The sequence below is a fragment of the Pituophis catenifer genome, unplaced genomic scaffold, assembly GCF_029215685.1.
Source record: "Pituophis catenifer annectens isolate HBS135680 unplaced genomic scaffold, rPitCat1.0.hap2 SCAF_2, whole genome shotgun sequence".
NCBI lineage: Eukaryota > Metazoa > Chordata > Lepidosauria > Squamata > Colubridae > Pituophis > Pituophis catenifer.
The window spans coordinates 85250248-85264808 of record NW_027256882.1 but is presented as its reverse complement, the minus strand read 5'-3'; the positions used below and the strand labels follow the sequence as shown (position 1 = coordinate 85264808).

Sequence of the window (14561 nt, the reverse complement as noted above, 5' to 3'; positions counted from 1 at the left end):
CTGCAAGATGAAACCATGAACATTTAGTACCGAACAAGTGTTAGTATTTGGTTTCTTACCCAGGGTAAAAAAAAAAATCCTTTTCAACTTTAAATCCTAGTTGAATTTATAGGTCTGTCTGACAGGCAGATGGAAGTCTAGCAGCCTAGACTCAGATGCCAGTAGCGTATGATGCACTGAAGGACTAAAGCAGTATTACCAGATACTCTTGGGGAGAAAAAATGTACATTCTGTAGCTAAATACATACAGGAAACTTTTATTGGGGTGGGGAAAGGCCAGTAGTGGGAACTGTGCCCAATTAGAATTTATCACAACATTTCTAAAGACCTTAAAAACTGTTGCATTGGAAAAAGAATTCCCATTTCCTCCGTATAAGTTAAAACTATGCATTCAGTAGCTGGCATGCCCTTCAGCAGGTCATAGCATTTAAAATAACTGAACCAGTTACACTATTAAAATATTTTGTCATATTATGAAGACTTCAGTGGGTCTTAAACTAAAACAAACTACCAATGCCAGGAGCTTTATAAGAGCAACCTTTCGGTTATTGATTTGGGTTATCAAACCTATCCTCACTTAAAGAAGTAGATGACAAGTGAGCATGCTGCCTGTCTTCATAACAAATCCTAGGAATAGGACAAATTTGACTCCTGAAGGTACTGTGTGCAATTTTAAAAGTATCAGAATAATTAATTCTGATATATGAATGAGAATGTTCAGAACATCAAACTATCCACTACAGTAGCAAAAAGCATTTAAAATGCTGTAAGATAGTCACCCTTCTATATAGGAGGAATAGGATTGAAGCTTTAAATAGCTGCATTGCCCCTGCCCCCCACTTAATCAATTTATTACTTGCTTTGCACTCTGTCAATAATTCCTGGATTGTGGAGACTGTATGGGTTACATTTGTAAGCCATAAAAAGCAATTCTACTTATACAGATGATGCACATACACATTAATTCCAACAATCTTTTCTACTTCTAAAAGCACTATGGGTTTTTTTAGATAAGGAAGGGAAGGGGAAGAAGAATGCAGAAAGTGACAGGGGAAAGGGGAACTTAAAAACAGAAACTTGCTGCTGCTAACATTTGCAATGAAATCTTGGTTATTTCTAACAAATGAGTCTAGCTGAACAAGGGTGGAAGATATATGGATTCATGACTACTCCACGGCAATATTTTCAAACTTTTGCTTCTCTTAAAGAGTTATGAATCAATGAATTCACAATGCAATGATGATCTTTCTTTTGTTTACTGTATTAGTTTGGTGTAGCTGTTCAGCCTCAACAGTTACAGAAAGGGATGCATCCTTGCTTTTATAAAATTAGGTGAGCCCATCTTGCTCTGCCATCAACACTTTCCCCAAGGCAGCTAAGGAATTAAGGATTTTGATTGTACCCAAGTGGGAAATTGGAACGGAGGACCATCACCAGCCCCCTCTTTCACCCTTCCCCAAAGCCTCGTCTGAACACCCCTGCAAACCAGGTAGGTGTACTTTTTATACGCTCCTCTATTTAAGGCCAGAGGAAAGTGACATCGCCGGTGGTCCTTCGAAGCAGGATAAGCGCAAAGGCGCGCGCCGACCCCCGGCAATCCGGACCAACCTGCGCCGCAAAAGCATCCGACCCGGCAGCCCGAGGCAGCACTTCCCCGTGGCGGCTGGCTGCCCTGGCAGACCTAGGTTGGTTGGGAGAGCAGCTCTTACTTACGTGTACTGTTGGGGAAAGCTGTAGCCATTCGCGGAGGGAGCAGAGACGAGGAAGCCTAGCAGGATTTGGCCGTAGAGAGCCCGGACGAGGCAAGATGTACCGCAGGTCTGAGCCGAGATCGCCATTTTTCCATTAAAAATTCAGTGGCGGCACCAATTTTCTCCCCCCACACACTCCCCTCTCCCGCCCGGTAGCGGTGGCGGTGGCGGCGGTGGCGCTTGGCTGCCGAGACGCGCTGGCTCCTGCTCGGGCTGGCAATCTGCTCGGGTCTTGGAGGCAAGCAAACAGGCGCTCTGAGGACTCCCCCCTCCCACAGCTCCTTCCCGCTTATTCCAGAAAAGCGAACCGGCAGCTCAGCAAAAAACCCCTCCTCCTATTTTTTTTTTTTTTTCCCCTCGCAACGAAATGCCACCGGCGAAGCAGTTCGCAGGGGACGGGGAACAGGCAGCTTCGCGCGGCGAGCTCTCAGCTCCGTTGAGGCAGGCACTGAGCAAATGCAAACTGCTTACTTTCCCTCACATAGGCGACCTGCCCAGCCTCCTCCCCTCACTTCCCTCCTCCCCATCTCTCGGATCCGAACGCTCTCCATCCTCGGAGGCTGCCACCGCCACCACCACCACCACGGCGCATGCTCTCTAGGTAATTGGCTGATAAACGAGCGCTCTCGCTCTCTGGACCTCTTCTTCAGGCCCAGGCGGTCCGTGTTACGCGCGCTCTCCAACGCATGGCGCAGTCAACCTTACTTTCTTGCAGGAGCTGGCCGGCGCGCGCACCTATCTCAACAACCCCCCACGTTCCCCCCCCCAGCACGTGTCGCCGTCGGGCCTATTTCTAAGGCTGCTGGTAATTTTGGGGGGGGGGGGCACGTGACCGGTCCTTCTAAGTTGGGTTTCCTTCGACCCTTGGCAGATGCGTACATCGCTTCGGACCGCTTATGGGTCTCTCCACTTGAAACGATATCTGCACTAGTCTCTCTTTAAATCCTATGGCATACGATCCCAAGACTACCGCCAGAACATCTTCTCCGGGGCTCATTGAGCTACCACCTGCAGAATCAAATTGATCCCTCAGCTGCAAGCTTTTTCCGGGAAGCGAAGCTTTATATATAGCATTTCGGAGAGAATTTTCTACTCCAGCGCTCTGTAGAGCCTTCACCTGTCAGAAACCCCTTGGAATGCTATTATTACCTTGAGTGTTTGCACTCCCTGCAGCTTCTCATGTGCAGACCCTCGATTGATGACATGGGGAGATTAGTGACATCTGGGGCTTTAAGCTTCCAAAATTATTTGAAATTGAATGTTGCACCCAACATATAGGAAGTTCACTGTTGCCCAGTAATGAGAATTATTTGGGCAATGCTATTGCTACTCTCAAAGATGATGCTAAATACAGCAAATGGATTAGTTAATGTACTTTTAATTTGCTGGGCTTTCAAAAAGATTCTTAGAATAGCCATATGTGAACCCTGCCTGCAGATTTACAATTTAAAAAAGACATGACATTGGATACAAAAAAGTAGGGGAGGTGGAAGAGAAAACAAAGGTATGAATTCTCAGTGTGAATTATTGGATCTTAAATAATGATCCATAGTAGTAATTATAATATTTAGAGAAAGTTTGATGAAGCTGCTCTTGACAGTAAAGCCATGAAATGACCTAGCCATTTCCCTCTGATACAGCTGAATGACAGTCTTGTTTTGGGTGACTTGAGAAATGTATGTATGTATGCATGCATGCATGTAGCTAGATTTTTAAGGCTGACGGACTAAACAGATTTGGCTGATCTTGAAAAATTTTGCCGGGCAGGATCAGACCTGATTAATGAGAGACCATCAGAAAATGCCAAGGCTGTGGGAAATCTTTAAAAAATCCCAAAAGACTACAGTGGCAAATTACAGGTAGTCCTCGACCTATGACCACACATTTGTTAAGTGAGTTTTGCCTCATGTTATGAACTTTCTTGCCACAATTGTTAAGTGAATCACTGCAGTCGTTAAATTAGTAACAGGGCTAAGTGAATCTGGCTTCCCCATTGAGTTTCCTTGTCAGAAGGTTGCAAAAGGTGATCACCTGACCCCAGGAAACTGACGGTCATAAATAAGAACCAGTTGCCAAATGTCTGAATTTTGATCACATGACCATGGGATGCTGCAATGGTCATAAGTGTGAAAAATGGTCATAAGTCTATTTTTTCAGTGCTGGTGTAACTGAAAAGTCACTGAATGAACTTCTGTAAATCAAGGACTACCTGTATTTCCACACTGTTTTCAAAATAGTTGAATTTAACAAAGAAGAGAGACTTCATTCTTTTAACCAAAAAGAGCTTAACTCTGAATTTAAAAAGATTGTCTTCCACCAAATTTTAGTAGATATATAAAATTATATTCACATTCCACTTATTAATTTTTTCTTATGGATTTTAGTGCTATTGTCTCATTTTTTTACTTCTTATCTCTTTTCATCAGTTCTCTTATTGTTCTTATCTTAGTTGTTTTCCTGACTTTCTCTTCACAAAGTTCAACCTACTATTTCAATGCAAATAAATAATCTTTGGTTCTGTTTGTGTGTGGAGTTAGAAAGTCAGCATTTCTTAAATACCAATTCACAAATTACTTTTATGTGCATTCATGCCTCCCTTCCATTCTCAGCTGAAATTAAAATGATGCTCCCATTTAAGAAATAAATTTATACTGCCAGGTAAATAAGGTAGTTTATCTGCTTCTATTACCTTGGATGGCATAAATCTCCAAATGTTTAGGCATTTTAACCACAAGGAATATGTTTCATTCCACCTAGCATCTATGTTTGGGAAACATTGTCTGCATTTTTTTTTATTATACAACATTAAAAAGGTCGTTTCAAAAATACAAACTATTATTATGAGAATTATAATAGGCAGGAAGGGTTGTTGTTTTTTTAATTTATAGACTAAGATTTAAAAATGTTCCTTCAAGTTGAGCTTTATTCCTGGTGACATCACCATGCAGAAGGGTGTGACACAGATATGGATGGGATTTGCCATTGCCTTCTTTCAGGTTATTTTTTCCACTACAGGCCATAACTTCTGTAATGGTCTCCCATCCATGTATCATCAAAACTCAACCCTACTTAGCTTCCAGTTTCTAACATCTACTAGAAAATTTTCAAACTTGGTTGCTGAAAAGCCTACAATAGGGAGCAAGTGCAGTTTACTTAGAATTTTAGTGATTCTAGTGATTTCAAGTAGACTTGTCCATTTTTTTTTTTTTTGCAAACTGTTACAACTCTACATTAGCTACATTTATGTAGCTAATAGGGGTTGTGAAGAATGCTTTTTTTCCCCCTTCTAAGTCATAGGTAGTAAGGCTATCAGATAAGGGCTATAGAAATCCAGGAAACCATTAAATGGCCACAAAAAGATATAGAAAACTCTAATTCTTTACTGCCCTCTATTTGTTCTTTTCAATCAAAATCTGTTAACACTAATAAATAGTGACTACATTTAGCACTCACTTAACAATGAACAAATGTAACATCTTCAGGACTTAGTAACATTTAAAGCACTAAAAACAGAAAAGTTTAGCATCAATGAATCACAAAGTAAGGAAGAAAAGGTGCATACCTATCTCCTGAGTAAAGATGTAAAAATGACTTCACCTTAGCCTACTAAACAAATCTATTGCTTCAAGGGATTTTCTTTTAATGGTGCCACCTCAAGAGCTGTCCTATTTATTGCAAGAATCAAGTGTTGCCTCTGGAAATAGAAGCATACTTTTCACTTGTCTTGCTGGAGCCCAGCTATAAGAGCAGAAGGTTGGCATGGTTTTAGCATTCCCTCCACAAATTAATCCTGCCTATGTCAGTTAACAAAGTGAGTGACAAACGAATTAAGTTGAACAGCTATTTAAAAATATCCTCCTCCAAGCTTGCAAGCATCTCTTTGATCTGTTTAGGTTTACTTTTCTCTTGGTGTCACAAAGAAAGAAATGGCAACATGCTCTGAATATTAAGACACTGTAATTAGAAATCTTCCATTAAAAGCACCCATCTACTTGAATAGGAATATATTAAAAATCTTTTACACTTAGACCAATTTGACTTACAAAAGAGGAGGGTTATGTATTTCTATAGTTAATTAGTTATGAAATATATACAGCCACCAACTATACAGTGATTTACTGTTTCACTTTACAATGTACAGTAAATATAATTTGTTTTTTAAAAAATCCCCAAGTGCCAGAAGAAAAAAATATCAGATGTGACTCAAGCATGCAAGGCCCATTACCCACTGGAGGAAGAGAGAGATTTTTAGAGCTCCTTTGAGCTTCTGCAGGGTTGCGACTAGATTATGGGGGGAGGGGGGAGATTAATGTTCCAGAGGTCAAGTGTTGCATCAGAGAAAGCATGGTTCCTAGGTCCCTTCAGATAAACCTGCTTAGTGAATAGATCTTGTGGCATTTACCCCAATTGTACAGGCCAGGCAGTAGTCACAGAGCAATGCGATTTTTAAATAACCTAGCCATGAAAGGTTCTACAAGTAATAATCCATGTCTTGAATTGTATCTAAAAACCTAATGCTAACCAGTGCAGCTCATGAAGCAAATCGGTGGTGGGATTCAAAATTTTTTACTACCAGTTCTGTGGGCATGGCATGGCTTGGTGGGCATAGTACCTCCCCCCTCATTTGTGATCTTGTTCAGGAGGGGGGAGCGGACCTGGCAGGTATTACGGAAACCTGGTTGGGCCAAGAGGGGGGGGTCCCTCTCGTTGAAATGTGCCCACCAGGTTTCTGCGCATTCCATTGGCCGAGGTTGCAGGGTAGGGGCGGGGGGGGGTAGTGGTTATTATTAACGAAGGTCTGAGACCGAGGGAGGCCACTGTTCCTCAGATGGCCGGCTATGAATCCCTCCTTGTGAAATGGGGTCACGGGGTTCAGATGGGTTTGCTGATCACGTACCTGGCTCCCTGCCCGAGCTACTTGGCGTCATCACCACGGTGGCGGTTGAGACCCCTAGGCTTATGGTCATGGGGGATTTCAACTTGCCTTCCGTGGGTGAGGCATCTGAGGTGGCTCGGGAGTTCATGGCTTCCATGACAGCCATGGACCTGACCCAGTTAATTCATGGCCCTACCCACACAGGGGGAAACACGCTGGATCTGGTTTTTGTCTCTGGACAGTGGTTGAGTGATCTTGAGATAGGGGATATAGTTACCGAGCCCTTGTCATGGTCAGATCACCCTCTCCTTCGTCTTGACCTCCGAACTACTGCACCCCGCCGCAGGGAGGCGGAGCCGGTAAGATGGTTCCGCCCCAGGCACCTGATGGAACCTGATAAGTTCCAGATGGAGCTTGGGCCATTTCCTGAGGCTCTGGCACATGCCTCGGCTGGAGACCTAGTGGCCGCCTGGGATAGGGCGGCCGCTGGAGCTCTGGACCGGGTCGTGCCTTTGCGGCCTCTGACCCGGCGCCGATCTCATTTGGCTCCTTGGTTTACTGAGGAGCTAAGGGAGTTGAAGCACCGGAAAAGACGCCTAGAGAGTAGTTGGAGGGCCAGTCTTTCAGAATCAGACCGGACACTGGTAAGATCTCATATTAGGAATTACCTAGTGGCGATAAAAGCAGCGAAATGTAGCTATTTTGCTGCTCTTGTTGCACCATCAGATAACCGCCCGGCCGCCCTGTTTAGGGTGACCCACTCCCTGCTCCACCAGGAAGTGCAGGAGGACCCCTTGGAAAGTAGAGCCGAGGATTTTGTTCAGTATCTGCATGACAAAATCACTCAGATCCGGGAAGATTTGGACTCCGACTGGGTAGTCTCAGGGGGAGGGACTGGGGCAGGTCTTGAGAATGTTATCTGGGATGAGTTTGATCCTGTGACCCCTGAGGATGTGGACAGGATTCTGGGTAGACTGAATGCGACCACTTGTTTATTGGACCCGTGCCCCTCCTGGTTAGTGCTGGCTTCCCGGGAGGTGACGCGAGGCTGGCTCCAGGGGATTATAAATGCTTCGTTGGGTGAGGGTGACTACCCCGCCACCTTGAAAGAGGCAGTGGTGAGGCCTCTCCTCAAGAAGCCTTGCCTGGACCCAGCAGTGTTGGCTAATTATCGTCCGGTCTCCAACCTTCATTTTGTGGTGAAGGTTGTTGAGAGTGTGGTTGCGCGACAGCTCCCCCAGTACCTGAATGAAACGACGTATCTGGATCCATTCCAGTCGGGCTTCAGGCCTGGGTACAACACGGAAATGGCATTGGTCGCGTTGGTTGATGATCTCTGGAGGGCTCGGGACAGGGGCTGCTCCTCTGTCCTGGTTCTATTAGATCTCTCAGCGGCTTTTGATACCATCGACCATGGTATCATGCTGCACCGGCTGGAAGAATTAGGGGTGGAGGGCACTGTTCTACGGTGGTTCTCCTCCTTTCTCTCTGACCGGTTGCAGTCTGGGTTGGCAGGGGGACAGAGGTCGTCCCCAAGGCCCCTTGTATGTGGGGAAACACAAGAGTCGGTCCTCTCACCCCTTTTGTTCAACATTTATGTAAAGCTGCTGGGCGAGATCATCCATGGTTTCGGGGTGAAGTTCCATCAGTACGCTGAAGATACTCAGTTGTACATCTCCACCCCAACGATGCCCTTGAAGTGATGTCCCGGTGTCTGGAGGCCGTGCAGATCTGGATGGGGAGGAACAGGCTCAGGCTCAACCCATCCAAGACCGAGTGGCTGTGGTTTCCGATGTCCCGATATAGTCAGTTGACGCCATCGCTGACTATTGGGGGCGAATCGCTGGCCCCCACAGAGATGGCTCGGAACTTGGGTGTCCTTCTGGATTCACGGCTGTCTTTAGAAGAGCACCTGACGGCCGTGACCGGGAGGATTTTTCATCAGGTTCACCTGATCCGCCAGTTGCGTCCCTTTCTGGATCGGGACTCCCTACGCACAGTCACTCATGCCCTCGTCACCTCCCGGCTGGACTATTGCAATGCTCTCTACATGGGGCTCCCCTTGAGGAGCACGCGGAGGCTCCAACTGGCGCAGAGTGGGGCCGCACGGGTGGTTATGGGAGCAACATGGCGCTCCCGTGTAACACCTCTCCTGCGCGAGCTGCACTGGCTCCTGGTGGTCTTCCGTGTGCGCTTCAAGGTTTTGGTTACCACCTTTAAAGTGCTCCATGGCTCAGGACCTGGTTATTTACGGGACCGCCTACTACCACAAACAGCTTCCCACCGGCCGGTACGCTCTCATAGAGAGGGTCTCCTCCGGGTGCCGTCAGCCAAGCAGTGTCGACTGGCGGCCCCCAGGGGGAGGGCCTTCTCTGTGGGGGCACCCACTATCTGGAACGAGCTCCCCCCAGAGATACGGAGGATCCCGGATCTGCGCACCTTCCGCCGTGCTCTTAAGACCCTCTTATTCCAGCAAGCCGGCCTGGCCTAATTTTCTCCCCTTTTTAAAATTTTAAATTGAAATTTTAATTGGTTTTAAATTTATTGGGATTTTAATTGTCATGGGCCAATATTATTTAATTTGGTTTTAAATTGTTTTAACTTTTGTATTTCTGTATTTTATCTTGTGCCTGTTCACCGCCCTGAGTCCTTCGGGAGTAGGGCGGTATACAAATTTAATAAAACTAAACTAAACTAAATAGTAGGGGAAGGATACTGTAAAATCTCCATTCCCTCCCCATTCCAGGGGAAGGTTACTGCAAAATCCCCATTTCCTCCCAATCAGCTGGGACTCCGGAAGCAGAGAATAGATGGGAGCGGGGCCAGTCAGAGGTTTTCCGAACTACTCAAAATTTCTGCTACCGGTTCTCCAGAACTAGTCAGAACCTGCTGAATATCATCTGAACCAAATGTTACATGGCTATCACGAGATACATTCATAACTGCCCATGGCACTCTGTTCTGGACTAGATGCAGCTTCCAAGTAGTTTTTAAGGGAACCCAACCTAAGATGCATTTCAGTAGTCATGTGCAATGTCTGGTTGATTGAAGGACTTCCTGGCCCAGGAAAGGGTACCCATTGACACACGGTCAATAATTTGTGTGAAGGCTTTTTTAGCCACAGCTGACACCCTGTTTCTTAAGCAGAAACTATGCTTTAAGTCCAATAAGACTGCATATCAGGGGTATTGGGAATTAAACTTTTTTTTTCTCCTGTCATTACCGAGTGGACCCAACCTCAGAGGAAGATTGTGCCTCCTATTCCCAATCTGTGTTTTAAGGTCACAAGGATACCAAAACTGTCACTGCTAATTCATTAGGACTTTATATGACCAACACAGCGGTGGGTTTCAGATATTATCACCGGTTCACCCACACACATGCACCTTCCGTGCATGTGCCTTGGCACATGCCGGCCTTTGGTGCATGTGCTTTGCTCTTGTGCGTGCCTTCTGCGCATGTGCCTGGCATTGAAAACAAGTCTAAATAGGACAGCATAGCACCGGTGGGCAGGTGGGCGGACCCCACCCTCAATCTCTGCTATCGGTTCAGGTGAACTGGTCTGAACCAGCTGAAAACCACCTCTGGACCCGACATTTCCGATGTGATTACTTGCTACAGAAGAGCTGTTGGGGCCAAGTGTGTGAATGAACATCTCATCCTTGAATTTAAAAAAAGGAAATAGCTTGTTGTTTTAAAAAAAGATGCTTATCTTTTACAATATTTAGATGTACACACACTGGAATGAACAGATACATTTCCTAATTAATTCAGCAACTTTGAAATAATTTTTATATATTTGATAATGTAAAATTAATGTATACCTTAAACATTACAATCATGCCTAAGATAAGGTAGCATATGGAAAGGAAAACATTGAAAGCTGCTTACCAATTGTATTATGCAATTATGTAAAGATAATGTCCTGATATATAGTATAGGGTAGTTTCAACTTTTTTAGCTATATACATTGCTCTGTTTGTATGTAATAGTTGAGTAATTCTACTGTGCTATCCTAGAATCGTAACGGGACTTTTCTCATATCTTAGATTTAATTATGTGTTTATCAGTGTTTTAATCAGTCCTGTTTCCATAGACTCAGAAAGAATGATACAGATCAGAAACAAATCACCAACTAAGTGGCATATATAAACATGTATACTTAAAGAGAAAATCACCCACTCAGAAATGTACTTTTCATGCATAACTGTTGCAAAGAATGGCCTTTCCAATATTTGCAGATATACTTGTTGCAATCTCTTGTGCATATCCAGCTATTTAAATGTGTTTAAGCAAAATGTTGCCTGGCATACCACTAAAAATGAGACAAATGAAACTAGAAAGAAATCAAAAGTAAAAAGATGGTAACCATGAGTAAATCCATTGCTGTTGAAGTGTACTTTTTATCTGCAGTGTACTTCAACTTGAATATTTTTGGCTTCTGACGGGTGTGAATGTGCAATGCCATCTGATGAGAAATTGGAAGTGCGCCTTCTTGGTGGTCACTCCAGACCTTTGGAACAGTCTTCCACTTGAGGTCTGAGGGATCCCTACCCTTTTAACCTTCCATAGGGCTATGAAGATCTCTCAAGTACTGGACTAAGGTAATGGTTATGCTGCAAGGATGATTAGTCTGCTGCCGGGGGGGGGGGGCACTTTTGCTTATAGCTATGCTTTTTATGAGGGATGCGGTGGCTCAGTGGCTAAGATGCTGAACTTGTCGATCAAAAGGTCGGCAGTTCAGCGGTACGAATCCCTAGTGCCGCGTAACGGGGTGAGCTCCCATTACTTGTTATTATTAGCATTATTATTAGCATTATTGTTGGTAGCAGTTCGAAAGCACGTAAAAAATGCAAGTAGAAAAATAGGGACCATCTTTGGTGGGAAGGTAACAGCATTCCGTGCACATCTGGCATTTAGTCATGCCGGCCACATGACTCCGGAGACGTCTTTGGACAGCGCTGGCTCTTCAGCCTTGAATTGGATATGAGCACTGTCCCCTAGAGTTGGGAACGACTAGCACATATGTACGAGAGGAACCTTTACCTTTATGCTTTTTTTGGATTGCCGTGATAAATCCAGACAAGCAAGCATAGCAACTCTATCGAAACAACTACTACAAGATATAATGATTGTCACTAAGTTAGACAATTAGATATATTATTCATGCCTTTTGACAGAAAGAGTTATCTGGAGGATATCTTGCCTCCAAGATTAGAATCAGTAAAAATTGATAGATAGCAATAATGAGAGGGGCAGTTTTTTCATAGCCAACATTTTAACTTCCACAAAAGATCTAGCTTACTGTGACAGAAAATATATTATATTAGACTCTTCTTGTGTATTTATGAATTGCCGCATGCCAGGGATTAATGTTTCACAAGAAAGAATGTGGAGAAAGGAGGCACTTTTTAAATTAGAAATATGAAAATTCGTTACTATACCCAGGGACATTTATGCTATATTGAAGATAAAATAGTAGACTTTTGTTCAGAACTCGCCCTCACTCTGGGGTCAGGTTTACAGAGAAAAGAAAGAAAAGAGTGCTGAGAAAGTAAAACATGGAAGAAATGGCAGACTGAAGAGAGCTCCACAAAAAGTAGAGCTGATGGCTGTGGCAGAATAAAGAGCTGGCATGTACACTGGGTCTTTGTAATTCTTCTATGGACAATGAGAAAACTTAAGATCACCCACAACTGCTCCATGCAGCTGATCTTCTAAGAAGAGTGCAGAACAGTGGTCTCTGACAGGCTTAGAACTCTGGGAGACAATGTAATAACTTTCTTGATCAAACCACAGTTAGTTCCTTCCCAAAAAAAATATTGGGTTTGCAGACTTCCTTTCCGTGTGTGTGTGTGTGTGTGTATACAATTATTAAACCAGAAGTTAAAAACTAACAAAAACAAATGGAAAATATGGAAGAAAAAAAGAAATAAATCAAGGAAAAAGCAAAAGGTGCAAGAAAAGAAAAATAGAAAGAAAAAAGTGATTTACATTATTTTTCACAGCAATTAAAAGTAAAAAATTATTTTAACCTCATTCATTAAAGTTATATCATCCTGTTAATCATTAAAAACACAAGTCACAAGTTAATATTTTTCATTTTCATTTTTACATAAACAATCCATAAGAAGCTTCCAGTTGGCAATAAATGTCAAAATCTTTTCCCTAATCAAGGTAATTTATCCATTTCAGCAAAATCTATAAATTTCACCAATCTTTTCTCAATAGTAGGTCACATTTTTCCATATATATGATCATATATTGAAATAATCTTCCATGGCTCTTTTTCTAACTGTTTATTCAGCAATTATAAAAGGAAACGTTTTGGTTTCAAACATTTTGCTGGTCTGCTTTAAGTCTTATGGGAGGGGCCAATCATCTCTTGGCCCTACTCCCGAGTCGTCCTCTTTGCTTGAGCTGCTCCTGCCTTCTGGCAGCTCTTCTCATGCATGCATTAGGAACAGGATCCTCCTGTTCCTCTGCCTCACTCCTATCAGTCTCTGGAGGCTCTGGAGTCTGCACCTCACTCCCCAATGGCCCTCGCCCCATCTCTGCCTCTGACGCAGAGCCCTCATCCGGGCCTTTCCCAGCCTCCAGGACTGTCCCATGTTCTTCCTCAGCCTCATTGCTGTCCGACTCCGCTGCCAGCTCCACAGGCTGCTGGCAGACCACAACAATTTCTCTTTGAGATCATAGCACAATGTATATTTTCCCATTGATTAACCTGAATATTATCATCAAAATTATTAGCATACCGTATCACACATTCTTTAACCTATCGTATTTTTCCTCTATTTCAAATTTCAACAAAAACGTGTGCTTTTTAGTAATTTTATGTCCATCATCACTATACAATTATATTTCAAATTCTGACTTACTTTGCTCAATACCGTAAGTCATTTTAGCCATTTTTAAATCTTTCAGATAACTGTAAATGGGAGAAACATTAATGAACATGTCCTTTTGCATCAACACCTGATCTACAGAATCAGAGGTGGGATTTACATAATTTACCTACCTGTTCGCCCAGCACTGAAAATGTGAGCGTAAGCGATTTCCACTACCGGTTTGGCCAAACTGGTCCAAACCGGCTGAATACCACCTCTGCACAGAATTATGTGTTCCAGAACTAAAGGCTCAATATAACCTAGTGCAATCTGCATATGCATAAAGATACCTGCAAAATCGTTATCCCTATAATAGGGTAGCCACCTATTAGCGGTAGAGCCAGCAAATCAGACCACCTTGTTATATAGACTCAAGGTGGCTTACAGATAAAAACAATATATAAAACCAAGAAGCATTTAATAACTAATACCTATTTACGGGCAGCCTCCACACCATTAGCATCCAAACACTAATGTCTAAGGTGATTTCCTAAAGACAAGCAATGGTGCATGACAGAGAAAGAGTGCTTTTAACTTCCAAGTCTACCTCATCTTCACAGGAGGACCCTCAACGAGTTCTCTCTACAAACAATATACAGAGCAGGCCAAATTTTGTTGGAAAAAATATTTTCACAAGTACCGAGAAACCAGGCCAAGAACATAGTATTTACATGTATTAAATACATGTAACATTAATAACCAGTACCTTAATTAGAATAACAGAAGCAAATTGACACCTTTAACATTAGTATTATACCACTGAATCTGCTACTATCAATTAGCAGACAGGCTGCTGCACTTTGTGCCAAATGAAGCTTCCTTGTTGCATTCAGTTTATATATATTATGCTGTAGCCATCTAAGCATGAGCTCATTTATTTATTAGATTTTAATTCAATTGCAATCCAATTAAGGACTCTCACCATGCCTCCCCTCTCGCCATGGCAATGAATTTTCTGGAATACTTGAAAGCCTAATAGGCACACTTCGGATACAATTATACTCTTGCCTTCACCCAACTACGCTCTGGGTTGCAAACCAACAA

The 14561-nt window shown here is 43.3% G+C and overlaps 1 protein-coding gene across 1 annotated transcript in view; it reads right to left on the bottom strand.

Annotated features, from left to right (window-relative positions):
- The window catches only part of CACNA2D2 (calcium voltage-gated channel auxiliary subunit alpha2delta 2), a 655759-nt gene extending 653898 nt beyond the window's left edge, over positions 1-1861 (bottom strand). The window contains exon 1 of the mRNA XM_070933719.1: positions 1714-1861. Within this exon, the coding sequence (XP_070789820.1) occupies positions 1714-1838 (125 nt within the window). The 5' untranslated portion in view covers positions 1839-1861. The remainder of the gene's footprint in view (positions 1-1713) is intronic.
- Between the last annotated feature and the right edge of the window lie 12700 nt (positions 1862-14561).